This window comes from Sebastes umbrosus, chromosome 6, assembly GCF_015220745.1.
Source record: "Sebastes umbrosus isolate fSebUmb1 chromosome 6, fSebUmb1.pri, whole genome shotgun sequence".
Lineage (NCBI taxonomy): Eukaryota > Metazoa > Chordata > Actinopteri > Perciformes > Sebastidae > Sebastes > Sebastes umbrosus.
Genome location: NC_051274.1, coordinates 35,838,473 through 35,853,204, shown reverse-complemented (window position 1 = coordinate 35,853,204; position 14,732 = coordinate 35,838,473). Strand labels below are relative to the sequence as shown.

At 44.2% G+C, this 14,732-nt stretch overlaps 1 protein-coding gene across 1 annotated transcript; it reads left to right on the top strand.

Moving 5' to 3' along the window:
* The first annotated feature begins 2,046 nt into the window (after positions 1 to 2,046).
* On the top strand, positions 2,047 to 13,557 carry LOC119489275 (Ig-like V-type domain-containing protein FAM187A). The gene is made up of 7 exons (XM_037771510.1): positions 2,047 to 2,529; positions 4,755 to 5,032; positions 7,267 to 7,344; positions 8,475 to 8,570; positions 10,367 to 10,684; positions 12,554 to 12,780; positions 13,294 to 13,557. Exons 1-7 carry the CDS (start codon positions 2,329 to 2,331, stop codon positions 13,509 to 13,511), a joined length of 1,416 nt encoding a protein of 471 aa, XP_037627438.1. The 5' UTR covers positions 2,047 to 2,328; the 3' UTR covers positions 13,512 to 13,557.
* The last annotated feature ends 1,175 nt before the right edge of the window (positions 13,558 to 14,732 follow it).

Genomic DNA, 14,732 nt, shown 5'->3' with positions numbered 1-14,732 from the left:
GACCTCTGAAGGTCTGACCCGTGGAGGCATGGACTCCTCTAGACCTCTGAAGGTCTGACCCTTGGAGGCATGGACACGGGTCAGCGTGGGGCACCCTGACCGGTCCCCATACCAACAAACTGCTCCTCACTGTGTGACACCTTTCTATCAGAACCAGCATTAACTCTTTCAGCAGTTTGAGCTCCAGTAGCTCTTCTATTGGATCAGACAACATGGGCCAGCCTTCACCCCCCCACGTGCATCAATGAGCCTCGGGTCTGACCCTGTCGCCGGTTCACCGGTTCTCCTTCCTTGGACCACTGTTGGTAGGTCCTGACCTCTGCAGACCGGGAACATCCCACAAGAGCTGCAGTTCTGGAGATGCTCTGACCCGGTCGTCTAGCCAGCACTATCTGGCCCTCGTCAAAGTCGCTGGTCCTCCTTATGATGGCCCGTTTTTTATGCTTCCTACACAAAGTTCAAAATGTTCACTACCTGTCTATTATATCCCCCCCCACTGCCAGGCGCCATGGTAACCAGATAATCCATGTGATTCACTTCACCTGGCCGTGGTCTGAATGTTGTTAATGTTCTGGCTGATCGGTGTAGATCAACCATACGCTCCTTAAACATGTTTGTGAATTTTCAAATGAGGATCATTTACTTAAATTTTTTTTTTTTTGTTCTATGTTTATGTATTTACGTGTCACGTATATGATGTGGTTTTGCCTCTTTCTTTCCCCTGTCTATTAAAATCCAACTATTTAAAAGTCAACCACAGCGTGCAGACGGTGTCCAGTGGACATCAGGTGGACATCAGGTGGACATCAGGTGGATATCAGGTGGACATCAGGTGGACATCAGGTGTGCCGGTGTGAGGACTGTTGCTTTGTTTGTTGCTGTGTGACTGTGATTCATAATGAGTAATTTGTCAGCTGAAAAATTAAATAATAAACTAATGATGCTGATTACCAAATGAAGCAGTAAACTGGGTCCAACACAGTTTCCATGATGCTCCTGGCCGTGTGACCTGGATTCCGTTTTGTTAATGGAGAACAGGGCGGTGCCATGTGAAGTGTTTACTCCTCTGAACACAGTTAGTCATCCTGTTGCCCCGACACATCCTGTATTGTTCTGAAACTACTGTATCCAACATTTCCACACACGCACCCACCCACACACGGTGGAATCATCTCTCAGTGCGTGCCTTCAGCCCCGGCTGCCAGCTTACATCACATACGAGTGTTGTTAGTGTCCCCGGTGAGGTTGGTCAGCAGTGCGTTGTGTTCAGTCATTGTGCCGGAGGCCCGATGATGCACAGACCTGCAGCTCAGCAGGGAACCGCTTCATTGCTCTCATTTATTTCTGCTTTATAACATTACAGCAGCAGCCTCCTGCAGTTTGACTCCTGCAGCGATGTTGTGAAGACGTGCAGGATGAATGAAGTGTATGAAGCAGAGCTCACCTCAAACCAACACACTCTGAAGAGTGGAGTATGAGCAGCTCTGCATCGGCACAATGGTTCCTGCCTGCAGGCAAAGTAGGCTTTTTTCTTTCATACCAAAAATATCTCTACAGGATGCTGCAGAATACTTCAGTCTGGACCAAACTGGTGGACTGGAGCTGTATTCCACACTACATACTACTGAGGAACACAGTATACAGTACATACTATAGTATGAAACCGTTAAAGTGATGTATTTAGCAGTATGCTAGACCAGGCTTTGTCCTTTAAACCACCTCTTAAAGGACAAAATAAAAAAAACTTGTACCGCTATTACAATATTACCGAACAATACAACTTAGATTAGTTGTTTGTGTTCTGTTAGTTTACTTTATCAGATACTGCAGGTTTAAACTGTTTATTGTAACAGCTCATAGTGAAGTCAGACCAACAGGATCCTCAACGAGGATACACAACATTTACTCAAACTGCTTTTTCACTTCCTTTGCGGTGTTGTTGTGGTTCATTTATTCTTCTGTGACAGTTTTGGCCAACGGAACTTTTATAATGCAAGTTGCATGTTACCATAGCAACCAAAGTCCAGGCCCAGCTGAGGTTTGTCTTTATTACATCAAAGGAAACAGCAGCACACGATGACAGGATGGACATTTCTGAGGAGACTAAAGATGTTTAACTTGACTGAGAGGAAAAGAACACAGAGACTAGAGTGGTTGCTGAGTGTCAGACGGTGCAATGAGACTTCAGGATGTTTGCGTTGACAACAGAAGACGGGTCCTCAGGGAGCTCACTGGATTCCATCAAAGCTGTAGTGTTTTGAAAAATCACCTTGTTTTATTCTCATATGTGAAACTTGTAAGAACCTTCTTCATCCTCAGTTAAGCCTCATGCCTCCTGCGTCCTCCTCTCCCATCCTCCTCCTCCTCCTCTTCCTCCTCGGGTGTCCTGAGGTGTGGAGCTACGAGGCTCCGGAGGATAGACAGGATGTGTTTGCTAGAAGAGCCTGTCCCGCCTTCCTGACCTTCACCAACGCTGCCTACCTGTCTGGAGTCACCTTAGAGCTGCCCTGCCACTGCAAACCATCACAGGTAACAGCACCAACACCCCTCATACTATTTATGGAACGTTTCTTTAACTTAACAAACTTATCCATGCCTTTATCTCGAGCAGTGTCCATTACTGCGATGGTCTCTTCACGGGCCTACTACCTAAAAAGACCATCAAACAGCTTCAGATGGTGCAAAATGCAGCTGCTAGAGTTCTTACAAAAACCAAAAGAAGTGATCACATCACTCCAGTATTTCAGTCCCGACACCGGCTCCCAGTACGTCTCAGAACTGACTTCAAAACACTACTGCTTGTTATCAAATCACTAAAGGGGGGGTAGGTCCTAATTACCTCTCAGATATACTTCAGCAGTACACACCTACTAGACCTCTAAGGTCACTGGGAAAACATCTATTAGTAGTACCCAAGGTCAGAAGGAAACATGGTGAGGCTGCTTTTAGCTGCTACGCTGCTCAACTGTGGAACAAACTTCCAGATGAGGTCAAAGATGCACCGACAGCAGCCTCTTTCAGATCTAGACTCGAGACCAAACTGTTCTCAGACGCGTTTCTTAACTGATCGAATGCTGCACTTTACTCTCTTTTGAATGTTTTTATTATCCTTTTCTTTTTTTTCTTTTAACTTATACTTTGATATTCTTGTATTCATTTTTATCTTGTGCACTTTGTGCTCTTTTATCTTGATTTACATGTGTAAAGCACCTTTGTGTATGAATTGTGCTATATAAATAAACTTGCCTTTAGATAGATAAAGACAGATGAAGATAGATAAAGACAGGTAAAGACAGGTAAAGACAGATAAAGATAGATAAAGACAGGTAAAGACAGGTAAAGACAGGTAAAGACAGATAAAGATAGATAAAGACAGGTAAAGACAGGTAAAGACCGGTAAAGACAGATAAAGATAGATAAAGACAGGTAAAGATAGATAAAGACAGGTAAAGACAGGTAAAGACAGATAAAGATAGATAAAGACAGGTAAAGACAGGTAAAGACAGGTAAAGACAGATAAAGATAGATAAAGACAGGTAAAGACAGGTAAAGACAGGTAAAGACAGATAAAGATAGATAAAGACAGGTAAAGATAGATAAAGACAGGTAAAGATAGATAATGACAGGTAAAGACAGATAAAGACAGATAAAGACAGATGAAAACAGATAAAGAAAGATAAAGACAGATAAAGACAGGTAAAGACAGATAAAGACAGGTAAAGACAGATAAAGATAGATAAAGACAGGTAAAGACAGGTAAAGATAGATAAAGACAGGTAAAGACAGGTAAAGACAGATGAAGACAGGTAAAGACAGGTAAAGACAGATAAAGACAGATAAAGACAGGTAAAGACAGGTAAAGACAGATGAAGACAGGTAAAGACAGGTAAAGACAGATAAAGACAGATGAAGACAGATGAAGACAGGTAAAGACAGGTAAAGACAGATAAAGACAGATGAAGACAGATGAAGACAGATAAAGACAGATAAAGACAGATGAAGATAGATAAAGACAGGTAAAGACAGGTAAAGACAGATGAAGACAGGTAAAGACAGGTAAAGATAGATAAAGACAGGTAAAGACAGATAAAGACAGATAAAGATAGATAAAGACAGGTAAAGACAGATAAAGACAGATGAAGACAGATAAAGACAGATAAAGACAGATAAAGACAGATAAAGATAGATAAAGACAGATAAAGACAGGTAAAGACAGGTAAAGACAGATAAAGACAGATAAAGATAGATAAAGACAGGTAAAGACAGGTAAAGACAGATGAAGACAGATAAAGACAGATAAAGACAGGTAAAGACAGGTAAACTTTGGGGTGTTTAGGGGTATTTGGGGGTACTTTGGGGTACTTTGGGGTGTTTAGGGGTGTTTGGGGGTACTTTGGGGTACTTTGGGGTGTTTAGGGGTATTTGGGGGTACTTTGGGGTACTTTGGGGTGTTTAGGGGTATTTGGGGTACTTTGGGGTACTTTGGGGTACTTTGGGGTGTTTAGGGGTATTTGGGGGTACTTTGGGGTACTTTGGGGTACTTTGGGGTGTTTAGGGGTATTTGGGGTACTTTGGGGTGTTTAGGGGTGTTTGGGGGTACTTTGGGGTACTTTGGGGTGTTTAGGGGTATTTGGGGGTACTTTGGGGTACTTTGAGACTCTCTCAGCGTCTACTAAAGTCCTTTGAGTCTCTGGTATAGATCGGCTGAACAACATCATCGATATGTTTGTAATTTAGTTCCCTTTGTGTTTCAGATCCAGTCGGTCGTGTGGTTCTTTAGGAAACATCTGGGCGGCTCCGAGGTGACCAGAGCCCTGACCGATTACCATGGCAACAGGCTGCTGGACCCGAGGCACGTCCCTCACAGCGGCGACCTGCGCAGTCGCTTCTCTATCCGTCTCTTCAGCCTGCTGATCTTCAGAGCGGGGCCCGACGACTCCGGCATCTACATCTGCGGCTCCGTCCACAGAGACTTCTTCCACGCTTACGACGTGGACATCCAGGAGGCTCGGCTGTCCCGCTTCATTCCGAGGTGACGGGTCAGACGGCTCAATAACTTTATCACAATACTGATGATGATGAGGACGAATGTGTTATTTTACTGATAAGTAGAATCGACTCGCTGCTGTCCAGTGGACATGAATCGACATCTAGAGTCAATTCTGTGTGGACGTCCATTATGGAGACATCCCATCATCACCGGAGACATGTTTAATATTTTCACGAAATGCAGTTTCTAGACGTTTTGGAGGTTCACCGTCCACCAGCACCGGGCCGCTTTCTCCTCAACTCCAGCATCGACACCAACACCGCACCGGGCCGCTCTCACCTCAGCTCCAGCACCAACACCGACACCAACACCGCACCGGGCTGCTCTCACCTCAGCTCCAGCACCAACACCGACACCAACACCGCACCGGGCTGCTCTCACCTCAGCTCCGGCACCAACACCGACACCAACACCGCACCAAGCCGCTCTCATCTCAGCTCCAGCACCAACACCGACACAAACACCGCACCGGGCCGCTCTCACCTCAGCTCCGGCACCAACACCGACACCAACACCGACACCAACACCGCACTGGGCCGCTCTCACCTCAGCTCCAGCGCCACCACCGACACCGACACCGACACCGACACCGCACCGGGCTGCTCTAACATTCCTTTATTTCTCTAACGGGACTTTTCAATTGAAAGTTGTGCTCCTCGTCGTTCGGACCCGTTAGAGGCCCACAAAGATAAAGACAGGTAAAGACAGGTAAAGACAGGTAAAGACAGGTAAAGACAGATAAAGACAGATAAAGATAGATAAAGACAGATGAAGATAGATAAAGACAGATAAAGACAGGTAAAGACAGGTAAAGACAGGTAAAGACAGGTAAAGACAGATAAAGACAGATAAAGATAGATAAAGACAGATGAAGATAGATAAAGACAGATAAAGACAGGTAAAGACAGGTAAAGACAGATAAAGACAGATGAAGATAGATAAAGACAGGTAAAGACAGGTAAAGACAGGTAAAGACAGGTAAAGACAGGTAAAGACAGATAAAGACAGATGAAGATAGATAAAGACAGGTAAAGACAGATAAAGACAGGTTAAAGACAGGTAAAGACAAATAAAGACAGATAAAGACAGATGAAGACAGATAAAGACAGGTAAAGACAGATAAAGACAGATAAAGACAGATGAAGATAGATAAAGACAGATAAAGACAGATGAAGATAGATAAAGACAGATGAAGATAGATAAAGACAGATAAAGACAGGTAAAGACAGATAAAGACAGGTAAAGACAGATAAAGACAGGTAAAGACAGATAAAGACAGATGAAGATAGATAAAGACAGATAAAGACAGATAAAGACAGATAAAGACAGGTAAAGACAGATACAGACAGATACAGACAGATACAGACAGATAAAGACAGGTAAAGACAGATACAGACAGATAAAGACAGGTAAAGACAGATAAAGACAGATGAAGATAGATAAAGACAGATAAAGACAGATAAAGACAGATAAAGACAGGTAAAGACAGATGAAGACAGATAAAGACAGATAAAGACAGGTAAAGACAGATAAAGACAGATGAAGATAGATAAAGACAGATAAAGACAGGTAAAGACAGGTAAAGACAGATAAAGACAGGTAAAGACAGATACAGACAGGTAAAGACAGGTAAAGACAGATACAGACAGGTAAAGACAGGTAAAGACAGATAAAGACAGGTAAAGACAGATACAGACAGGTAAAGACAGGTAAAGACAGATAAAGACAGGTAAAGACAGGTAAAGACAGATAAAGACAGGTAAAGACAGATAAAGACAGAAACAGACAGATACAGACAGGTAAAGACAGGTAAAGACAGATACAGACAGGTAAAGACAGGTAAAGACAGATAAAGACAGAAACAGACAGGTAAAGACAGGTAAAGACAGATGAAGACAGATAAAGACAGATGAAGACAGATGAAGACAGATAAAGACAGGTACAGACAGGTAAAGACAGATGAAGACAGATGAAGACAGATAAAGACAGATGAAGACAGATAAAGACAGATGAAGACAGATAAAGACAGGTAAAGACAGATGAAGACAGATAAAGACAGATGAAGACAGATGAAGACAAAGGCTTCTGAAGATCCAACAATCACAAACTTGACAGCGTCTTAGTGAAGATGTCTCCATATGGGCATTTATTTCTGAGACTGAAACATCCTTGATGATGATGAACAGCTGATTGAAGTGTCTCCTCGTGTCCTCCAGGGTCAAACAAAGAAGCAGGAAAGGACCCGGCTCTGCTCAGTCGTCGGCCTGCGATCTCTGTGATCAAATGAGACGCAACAACAGGTAAAGACAGATAAAGACAGGTAAAGACAGGTAAAGACAGGTAAAGACAGATGAAGACAGATGAAGACAGATGAAGAAGGATAAAGACGGATAAAGACGGATAAAGACAGATAAAGACAGGTAAAGACAGGTAAAGACGGATGAAGACGGATGAAGACGGATAAAGACGGATAAAGACAGATAAAGACAGGTAAAGACGGGTAAAGACGGATGAAGACGGATGAAGACGGATAAAGACGGATAAAGACAGATAAAGACAGGTAAAGACAGGTAAAGACAGGTAAAGACAGATAAAGACAGGTAAAGACAGGTAAAGACGGATGAAGACAGATGAAGACGGATAAAGACGGATAAAGACGGATAAAGACAGGTAAAGACGGATAAAGACGGATAAAGACGGATGAAGACGGATAAAGACGGATAAAGACGGATAAAGACGGATAAAGACAGATGAAGACAGATGAAGACAGGTAAAGACAGGTAAAGACAAATAAAGACAGATAAAGGCAGATAAAGACAGGTAAAGACAGATAAAGACAGGTAAAGACAAATAAAGACAGATAAAGACAGATAAAGACAGGTGAAGACAGATAAAGACAGGTTAAGACAAATAAAGACAAATAAAGACAGATAAAGATGGATAAAGACAGATGAAGACAGATAAAGACAGGTAAAGACAAATAAAGACAAATAAAGACAGATAAAGACAGATAAAGACAGATAAAGACAGGTAAAGACGGATAAAGACAGGTAAAGACAAATAAAGACAAATAAAGACAAATAAAGACAGGTAAAGACAGGTAAAGACGGATAAAGACAGGTAAAGACAAATAAAGACAAATAAAGACAAATAAAGACAGGTAAAGACAAATAAAGACAAATAAAGACAGATGAAGACAGATAAAGACAGATAAAGACAGATGAAGACAGATAAAGACAGATAAAGACAGATGAAGACAGATGAAGACAGATGAAGACAGATGAAGACAAAGGCTTCTGAAGATCCAACAATCACAAACTTGACAGCGTCTTAGTGAAGACGTCTCCATATGGGCATTTATTTTTGAGACTGAAATATCCATGATGATGATGAACAGCTGATTGAAGTGTCTCCTCGTGTCCTCCAGGGTCAAACAAAGAACAAATACAAGGCAGACAGGGAGAAACATCGAAGCGCCGTACCGGGCCTGGTCGGTCTGCAGACGCTGTGATAGAGACAGGTAAAGACAGATAAAGACAGTTAAAGACAGTTAAAGATAGATAAAGACAGATAAAGACAGTTAAAGACAGATAAAGACAGATAAAGACAGATAAAGACAGATGAAGACAGGTAAAGACAGGTAAAGACAGATAAAGACAGTTAAAGACAGTTAAAGATAGATAAAGACAGATAAAGACAGTTAAAGACAGATAAAGACAGATAAAGACAGATAAAGACAGATGAAGACAGATAAAGACAGGTAAAGACAGATAAAGACAGATGAAGATAGATAAAGACAGGTAAAGACAGATGAAGACAGATAAAGACAGATAAAGACAGATAAAGACGGGTAAAGACAGATAAAGACAGATGAAGACAGATAAAGACAGGTAAAGACAGATACAGACAGATGACAACGTATGAAGACAGATAAAGACAGATAAAGACAGGTAAAGACAGATAAAGACAGATAAAGACAGGTAAAGACAGATAAAGACAGATAAAGACAGATAAAGACAGGTAAAGACAGATACAGACAGATAAAGACAGGTAAAGACAGATACAGACAGTTAAAGACAGATAAAGACAGATAAAGACAGTTAAAGACAGATAAAGACAGGTAAAGACAGATGAAGACAGATAAAGACAGGTAAAGACAGGTAAAGACAGATAAAGACAGATGAAGACAGGTAAAGACAGATACAGACAGATACAGACAGATAAAGACAGATAAAGACAGGTAAAGACAGGTAAAGACAGATACAGACAGATACAGACAGATACAGACAGATAAAGACAGATGAAGACAGGTAAAGACAGATAAAGACAGTTAAAGACAGATAAAGACAGATAAAGACAGGTAAAGACAGATGAAGACAGATGAAGACAGGTAAAGACAGATACAGACAGATGAAAACGTATGAAGACAGATAAAGACAGATAAAGACAGATGAAAACGTATGAAGACAGATAAAGACAGATAAAGACAGATACAGACAGGTAAAGACAGGTAAAGACAGGTGAAGACAGATAAAGACAGATAAAGACAGGTAAAGACAGGTAAAGACAGATACAGACAGATACAGACAGATACAGACAGATAAAGACAGATAAAGACAGATGAAAACGTATGAAGACAGATACAGACAGATACAGACAGGTAAAGACAGGTAAAGACAGGTAAAGACAGATAAAGACAGATAAAGACAGGTAAAGACAGGTAAAGATAGATAAAGACAGGTAAAGACAGGTAAAGACAGATGAAGACAGGTAAAGACAGGTAATGACAAATAAAGACAGATGAAGACAGGTAAAGACAGATACAGACAGATGAAAACGTATGAAGACAGATAAAGACAGATACAGACAGATGAAGACAGGTAAAGACAGATAAAGACAGATGAAGACAGGTAAAGACAGATAAAGACAGATAAAGACAGATGAAGACAGGTAAAGACAGGTAAAGACAGATAAAGACAGGTAAAGACAGGTAAAGACAGATAAAGACAGATGAAGACAGGTAAAGACAGATGAAGACAGATAAAGACAGATGAAAACGTATGAAGACAGATAAAGACAGATAAAGACAGATACAGACAGGTAAAGACAGGTAAAGACAGGTCAAGACAGATACAGACAGGTAAAGACAGATGAAGACAGATGAAGACAGATAAAGACATAGGCTTCTGAAGATCCAACAATCACAAACTTGACAGCGTCTTAGTGAAGACGTCTCCATATGGGCATTTATTTCTGAGACTGAAACATCCACGATGATGATGAACAGCCGATTGAAGTGTCTCCTCTTGTCCTCAGGAACGAACGTCCTGAGCCGCTGTTCCAGACCTTCATCGGCTTCCAGCCCTGGCCAGTCTGCGATCGCTGCGGAGTACCCGGAGAGCAGGTTCGCCCGGGAATCTGCTACGTCGACTCCCGCTACCTGCATCCACGCTACAGACTGTCCAATCAGTCGATCGCTTCGTGCGGATCGGGGGCGGTGCCCTGGACGCTCAAACAACTGAAGCTACGCGGCTCCATAGGCAGGCTGGAGGTCCGAAGCTGTCAGGTCACCTGTCAGAGTCAACCTCCTCCATCCTCCTCCCTCCGGGATCTCATGGCCTTTCTTGGGTACAGGTAAGCTGAGGTATGTAGAGGTCCATATGAATATATGAGAGACGGACGTGGAGCGGCTCGTCCTCATGTCTGAAGTATGTAGAGGTCCGTCTGAGAGACGGACGTGGAGCGGCTCGTCCTCATGCTCCTGATGGTTAGACCAGCTGTCGTCGGTGTGAACTTTGTGCTTTGGATAAAAGCGTTCTATTAGAGCTTCACCGACACTAAAAGGCTCCGAGCTTCACCGACACTAAGAGGCTCCGAGCTTCACCGACACTAAGAGGCTCCGAGCTTCACCGACACTAAGAGGCTCCGAGCTTCACCGACACTAAGAGGCTCCGAGCTTCACCGACACTAAGAGGCTCCGAGCTTCACCGACACTAAGAGGCTCCGAGCTTCACCGACACTAAGAGGCTCCGAGCTTCACCGACAATAAGAGGCTCCGAGCTTCACCGACACTAAGAGGCTCCGAGCTTCACCGACACTAAGAGGCTCCGAGCTTCACCGACCCTAAGAGGCTCCGAGCTTCACCGACACTAAGAGGCTCCGAGCTTCACCGACACTAAGAGGCTCCGAGCTTCACCGACACTAAAAGGCTCCGAGCTTCACCGACAATAAGAGGCTCCGAGCTTCACCGACACTAAAAGGCTCCGAGCTTCACCGACAATAAGAGGCTCCGAGCTTCACCGACACTAAGAGGCTCCGAGCTTCACCGACACTAAAAGGCTCCGAGCTTCACCGACAATAAGAGGCTCCGAGCTTCACCGACACTAAGAGGCTCCGAGCTTCACCGACACTAAAAGGCTCCGAGCTTCACCGACACTAAAAGGCTCCGAGCTTCACCGACACTAAAAGGCTCCGAGCTTCACTAACACGTCGCATCATGTGAAGCTTTTCCTAAAATGGTCGGTTAATTCGACGGCAATCTGAAGAGGAAATCTCATGAGAGCATTAATATTCATAATAAATCTGTACTTTAGATTTAAATATTTCCATTTTTAAAAAAAAAGAAAAAGAAAAGTGTCACCAAAAACATGAGGATTCATCCTCCGAGGAGCATGACTCGTCACAGCAGCAGACTCCAGACATGCGTCTTCATGTAACGTGTCATAGACGTAAGACTGAGCTGATAAAAGGTGAGCAGGGCTTCAGCATCATTCCCTCTGGGGACCATGAATCTGACCTCCAGATACTCTACCCAGTTGATTACTGCTAGCACAGGACCAGTCACGAGACAGTTCCTGTCTGTGATGTTGTGGATCTGTGTCTGTGTTCCTGTCTGTGATGTTGTGGATCTGTGTCTGTGTTCCTGTCTGTGATGTTGTGGATCTGTGTCTGTGTTCCTGTCTGTGATGTTGTGGATCTGTGTCTGTGTTCCTGTCTGTGATGTTGTGGATCTGTGTCTGTGTTCCTGTCTGTGATGTTGTGGATCTGTGTTTGTGTTCCTGTCTGTGATGTTGTGGATCTGTGTCTGTGTTCCTGTCTGTGATGTTGTGGATCTGTGTCTGTGTTCCTGTCTGTGATGTTGTGGATCTGTGTCTGTGTTCCTGTCTGTGATGTTGTGGATCTGTGTTTGTGTTCCTGTCTGTGATGTTGTGGATCTGTGTCTGTGTTCCTGTCTGTGATGTTGTGGATCTGTGTCTGTGTTCCTGTCTGTGATGTTGTGGATCTGTGTCTGTGTTCCTGTCTGTGATGTTGTGGATCTGTGTTTGTGTTCCTGTCTGTGATGTTGTGGATCTGTGTTTGTGTTCCTGTCTGTGATGTTGTGGATCTGTGTCTGTGTTCCTGTCTGTGATGTTGTGGATCTGTGTCTGTGTTCCTGTCTGTGATGTTGTGGATCTGTGTCTGTGTTCCTGTCTGTGATGTTGTGGATCTGTGTTTGTGTTGTAGTTCTGCCTCCCGGCCCGTGTTCCACCTGAGCCACCCCGCGGACCGCGTCCTGACGCTGGGCTGTCCCGGGGCTCAACCCAACTCGGCCGTGGCCTGGGACCGAGGATCCCAACCCATCTACCGATCCCAACGCTGGGCGGGCCGCGACCCCGACGCCGCGCCCATCCGGCTGGTGGTAGACAGCGGAAACCACCTGGTGTTTAAACCTGCCAAGACTGAGGACTCAGGTATCAGCTGCTGCTCACTGTTAGTGGAACTCCACCTGACAGTTCATCACTCTCTATCTAGATGTACATTATGATCTAGAGTTAGGATTATGCTGCTGACCAGCTGCTGTCGGCTTCAGTCGCCTCACAAGACACCAGCTATGATCTATTATTCATAGTTACCTTAAAGAAGGAGCTTCACTGAGCTGTGACGGAGTGGGGGGGTGGAGAGACAGAGCGACAGTCTGATTGGTCACCTGTCCACCAGCCGTCCCCGTTGAGTTCCCGCCTCCTCCCGTCATGTGACTCAGTGAGCTGCACAGCTGTCCCTCATCACCTCGTTAGCTCCAGAGGATATACAGCGGCCCGTCTGACTCACGCTGTGTTAGATCATCTGGGATGTGTTGCTGTTACAGTGTGCACGTGCCTGAAATCCACTTCCTGTTTTCATTTCCTGTTTGTCTCATCTCAAACTGGTGTGACAGCTAACTGTTGTTTGTTTAATGTGACTAAGACAGCGTTCTTGTTAATCAGGCGTCTACTACTGCTGGCTGAACGGTCACCGGGCCGCTGAGATACGTCTGCTGGTCTACGCCCATTTGGGGCGGGGACAGTCGGTGACATCACATCCTGACTTCCCGGCAGCTCTCAACACCGTGTTAGGAGGGTACGCCGTCATGACGGCGGTGTTCTGCCTGCTGGTGATCGGCAGAGCCGGAGTCAGACTCCTCAGAGAAACTCACAACGATTAAACTCATTTCAATAATGATCACTTCAATAAAGACTTTAAAATCATCAGTTCACACCCTGCTGGTCCATCAGGGTCTACGGTTTCATGTTTGAAGGGATCGTCATTAAAATGTACCAATCTGAACGGAGAGCATGCAGATGATCAGTTAAAAGGCCTTAATGAGACAGGTTTACGATGACCTCACGAGATCGAGGCGGCCGCAGTCTTTAGAGCCAGGCGCCGCAGCTGCTCTGCACCGACTGCAAGACCCAGGGGCATGATGGGAAACGCCTGGCTGTCGCCTGATCAGAGAGCTGATTGGCTCTTAGTTCTGACAGTAAACACCACGTGTTGTAGAAAGACACAACTCTCTCTCTTGTAGATATTAGTCTCATGTTGTTCAGTGAAGGTTTCATCTGTTAACATCTGGAGTGGTTGATAATAATAATAATAATAATAATAATAATAATAATGAAGGTTATTTATATAACACTTATTAAAACCAGTGCTCATTATGTGTTTTACAAGGTGGACATAGAAATAATAAAGGATAGAATCCAACAGCAGACACACGTCTCCACAGAGATCTACTGACTCATAGAAATAAAACTACAAGTAGCCTACAGATGGGATCTAACAGGAAGTACCTGTCTCTGTGACTTCCTGTGAATTCAGCTCATGGTACGTGTCCACAGGGGCGTTTTGTATCGCGAGGGGACGCGGCGCTTCCCAGCATTGGACGCTTGGTGTGCTGTCCCTAGAAACAAGGCACTCGGCTCCTGATTGGACGAATGCTTTCCCGCCGTTGGCTGCTGCTCCCAGCTTTCAAACCGGAACCAGTATGGAGGCTCGTTTGGAAACTTTCTTCTCTTATTTCACGTAAATAGTTCACTGAGATGTGTTTCTGAAAACATTTGAGGAGAGAAATAACCCACGTTGATGAATCTGTCTTTATTTAAGATCAACAACGTTTATTTTAAAAGATTATCGGGAGTTTGGAGAGGCGGCGAGTCGCGTCGGACGCCCGTGATTTGCATAAAGTAGCCAGGACTTCAACTTTATGCAAATGAGGACCGGGCGTCATGACGCCTAGTCTCTCAAATCGCGACGCCACGCTACCGGAATGCGTTGCGCGGCTGCTTACATAGACAATGAATGGGGAGCGTGGAACGCACGGAGCCTGTGGACACGGACCGTGAGCTTTCAGTCTCCGCCCCCCCGCTGCTGCAGGCGAGACGCAGTT